The sequence below is a fragment of the Myotis davidii genome, unplaced genomic scaffold (assembly GCF_000327345.1).
Source record: "Myotis davidii unplaced genomic scaffold, ASM32734v1 scaffold401, whole genome shotgun sequence".
Classification (NCBI taxonomy): Eukaryota; Metazoa; Chordata; class Mammalia; order Chiroptera; family Vespertilionidae; genus Myotis; species Myotis davidii.
In genome coordinates this window covers 2,298,767-2,302,438 of record NW_006291020.1, presented here as the reverse complement: position 1 = coordinate 2,302,438, position 3,672 = coordinate 2,298,767, and the positions used below count along the sequence as shown (strand labels likewise).

The 3,672-nt window shown below is 48.3% G+C and overlaps 1 protein-coding gene across 1 annotated transcript in view; it reads left to right on the top strand.

The window, feature by feature from the left end:
- The first annotated feature begins 271 nt into the window (after positions 1-271).
- MPZL1 (myelin protein zero like 1) overlaps positions 272-3,672 on the top strand; it is an 11,314-nt gene continuing 7,913 nt past the window's right edge. The window contains exons 1-3 of the mRNA XM_006764213.2: positions 272-278; positions 1,472-1,638; positions 2,980-3,193. Of these exons, the coding sequence (XP_006764276.1) occupies positions 272-278; positions 1,472-1,638; positions 2,980-3,193 (388 nt within the window). The remainder of the gene's footprint in view (positions 279-1,471; positions 1,639-2,979; positions 3,194-3,672) is intronic.

Here is a 3,672-nt window from a genome sequence, read left to right as displayed (position 1 = left end):
CCTCTGATTATGGATCTGGGGGCGCGGGGAGCTATTTTTATATTCTGACTGATAGGATTTTAAGTACTATATCCTGGGCTTAGGCTAACTGGAAAATGGCAACAGGTGAATTAAAATGGGACCCAGTGTGGTCGACTACTTCGTGAGTATGCATGTACCTAGCACACTGACTTCACCAATGAAGGCATGGGTCTGTGGGTGGGTTAAATAAGAAAGCATGGCTTTTAAATGACATGTCATCTTACCTAGAATAGCTTTCATTGCTTTAGATATGGAAGGTAAGCCCTGGCCGGTAGCTCAGTTGATTAGAGCATCATTCTGATATGCCAAGATTGCAGGTTCGATCCCCAGTCAGGTACATATACGAAGCAACCAGCGAATGCGTAAATAAGTAGAGCAACAAATCAGTGTTTCTTCCTTTCTCTCTCGTTCCCTCTCCCTTCTTATCCCCCACTTCCTCTCTCTCTCAAATCAGTAAAAAAAAGGAAGATGAGAAAAGTTCAGTGTGCTAGCAACTACAGTGTAACACGTGAATGTGAGAACAATTTGAAGAAGAAAAGCCACCCTGGTCAAAATATACAAAAGCCACCCAAGTCAAAATATACAATCCCTCTCATCATTGATGTTTCTATCTCTCCCTCTCCTTTCCTCTCTGAAATCAATAAAAACATATTTAAAAAAATCAAATCAGGCCATCAGAGAAGCAGCCAAGATGTCCTTCAGCAAGTGAATGGATAAACTATAATAGTACTAAAAACATCTTGTTACTAAAAAATAAAATTATCCTAGACCATCAGCAATTTATCCTGTTTGTAGGAAGTACCTGGCTATAGAATTTTTTTAAAATATATTTTATTGATTTTTTTTTTTTACAGAGCGGAAGGGAGAGGGACAGAGAGTTAGAAACATCAATGAGAGAGAAACATCGATCAGCTGCCTCCTGCACACTCCGTACTGGGGATGTGCCCGCAACCGGGGTACATGCCCTTGACCGGAATCGAACCTGGAACCTTCAGTCCGCAGGCTGACTGACGCTCTATCCACTGAGCCAAACTGGTTAGGGCGCTATAGAATATTTTGACAGAGATTTATATAGCACATGATGGCAGCAGGTTACTGTATATGTGTGTGTGTGTATATATATATATATAGTAATTTTCTTATATCTTTGTCATTTTCTCTGATAAATATGCACTGTGGTATTCATGCTAAAGCCTACTTTTTTTTCTTTTAATTTTTATTTATAGCTTTTAGAGAGAAAGACACTGAGGATGGAAGAGGGGGAGCGGGCGGAGAGAGAGATACATTTGTTGTTCTACTTATTTACACATTCACAGGTTGATTCTTGTATGTTCTCTGACTGGAATCGAACTCATAACTTTGGCACATTGGATGATGCTCTAACTAGCTGAGCTACCCAGCCAGGGCCATGCAATCCTACTCTTACCCCTTCCTGTTTCTCTCTCTCCAGTGACTGCTGGCGTGTCAGCCTTGGAGGTGTACACCCCAAAGGAAATCTACGTGGCCAATGGGACCCAAGGGAAGCTGCCGTGCAAGTTCAAGTCTGCGAACACCACCAGCAGGTTGACCACAATCTCCTGGAGCTTCCAGCCAGAGGGATCCCACACCACCGTGTCGGTAGGAGTGCCTGCCTGCCTACTCTTGGCTAGACCTCCCGCAGAGGTTCCCCACCGCTGCGTGTTCAGTGAGCCCTTCTGACCCATCTCTCCCAAACGCAGTGAGGCTGTCGTCTGGCTGAGACTTCAGGGCCCTTCCCTTGCTTCCGGCTCTCCAGGAAAAAACCAGTTTGGTTTCTCTACAACATAGAGGCGAATGTATCCCAGCCTAACCAGCACTCATTTGGTTCTACCCGGGATACATTTGCCTCTATGTTGTAGAGAAAGGTACCTCCGGAGTATTTAGGCAGTAAAGGCGCAGTCCCCTGGGTCGCGTGTTGAGTGGCAAACGAGAGTACGTTGTGGGGTGTGTGTGCCGGGAGCGACCTGCCAGTGGCTATGTGCCCTGTTTCTGAGAGCCTGAGGGTGGGCACTGCTGCCCACATGTGGGGTGAGCAGCCGGTCTCTCTATGTGTACATAAACGCAGCTTGTTTCTCGTGTTTGTGGGTCGGTCACCTGCCATCCCTCCCGTCTCCTCCACCATCACATCCCATTTTGAAATGTATCTTCCACAGGGCAGCCCCTGGCTTACCTTGTTGACTCCATTCACGATTCATCCTGCATCTGTTCAGCTGCCATTTGCTTCACTTTTATTTGTATTTCTTTTAAGTATTCACACACACACACACACACACACACACACACACACACACACACACGTCCATCCGTTCCAGTGATAGTCCGGGAGCTCTCTGTGCAGGGAGTCTGTGAGAAATGGGGGATAGCAGCCTGTGCTCTCGCCCGGGAGCAATTAGGAGTAAGACTGTCGATGAGTCACCCCGAGGAGGTGGCAGAACAGAAGTGCAGGCCATGGGGTTGAAAGGAAGGTTAGTCCTGAACCAGATGAGTGCTGGTTCGGCTGGGTGCTTGTTAACCAGGGCCCACGCTCGCCTCTCCTCTGTGAAGTGGAGACTGTAGAACTTCCACAGAGAGTGCCAGGGGGGTGGCCCGGGGCGAAGACCTTTATCTCCGAGAGTCACTGAGTGCCTCTGCGGGACCTGTTATCAGCTGTGACCTTGAGGAAACGGCTTGAGTTTCCCTTTTATGTGTAAAACTATGCAGTGGTTGTCACTGTGGTTGTCCCTGTATCGCGGGGATGTCAAGAGGAGGAGAGAAGACACACAAGTGTGTTTTTCACCAGAAACTTAATCCCTGTCTGGCTTAGATTCCGTGACATTGCAATGGGACGTGTTTCTTTCCCTTTGAAGTGTTTGTGAAGAGCCCGCACAGCACCCCGCGTGCGCAGCGTGGAGAACTCCTGCTTTTGGGAAGCGCTCACGTGTCCTCTTTCTCTAATTTCAGTTTTTCCACTACTCCCAAGGGCAAGTGTACATCGGGGACTACCCACCCTTCAAGGACAGAATCACCTGGGCTGGGGACCTGGACAAGAAAGACGCGTCGATCAACATAGAAAATATACAGTTCATCCATAACGGCACCTACATCTGTGATGTCAAAAACCCTCCCGACATCGTCGTCTACCCGGGATACATTCGCCTCTATGTTGTAGAGAAAGGTACCTCCGGAGTATTTAGGCAGTAAAGGCGCAGTCCCCTGGGTCGCGTGTTGAGTGGCAAACGAGAGTACGTTGTGGGGTGTGTGTGCCGGGAGCGATCTGCCAGTGGCTGTGCGCCCTGTTTCTGGGAACCTAAGGGTGGGCACTGCTGCCCACATGTGGGGTGAGCAGCCGGTCTCTCCGTGGGTACATCTGTCGTCCGAAGCCCAGTGGCCCAGGTTCAGGAGGATCACTTTTTCATGTGAATTAGAAGTAAGACCAAATTCACGATGCTCGATGGGCTGAGCCTGGGGAAGGAGGCCAATACTGTCTCAGTATTCTCCAAGAGAAAGTGTTAGCATTTGTGCAAACAATACAGCCGTTTCTTCCATTTTTGGAGAAGCAGCAGGAAATGCAGGTTCTGGTGTCTCCCACGACGTCTGCTTTGTGGGTGAGTAGATGGAGGTAAAGCCACATCCCAGTTTTGCTTGGATCCTAGC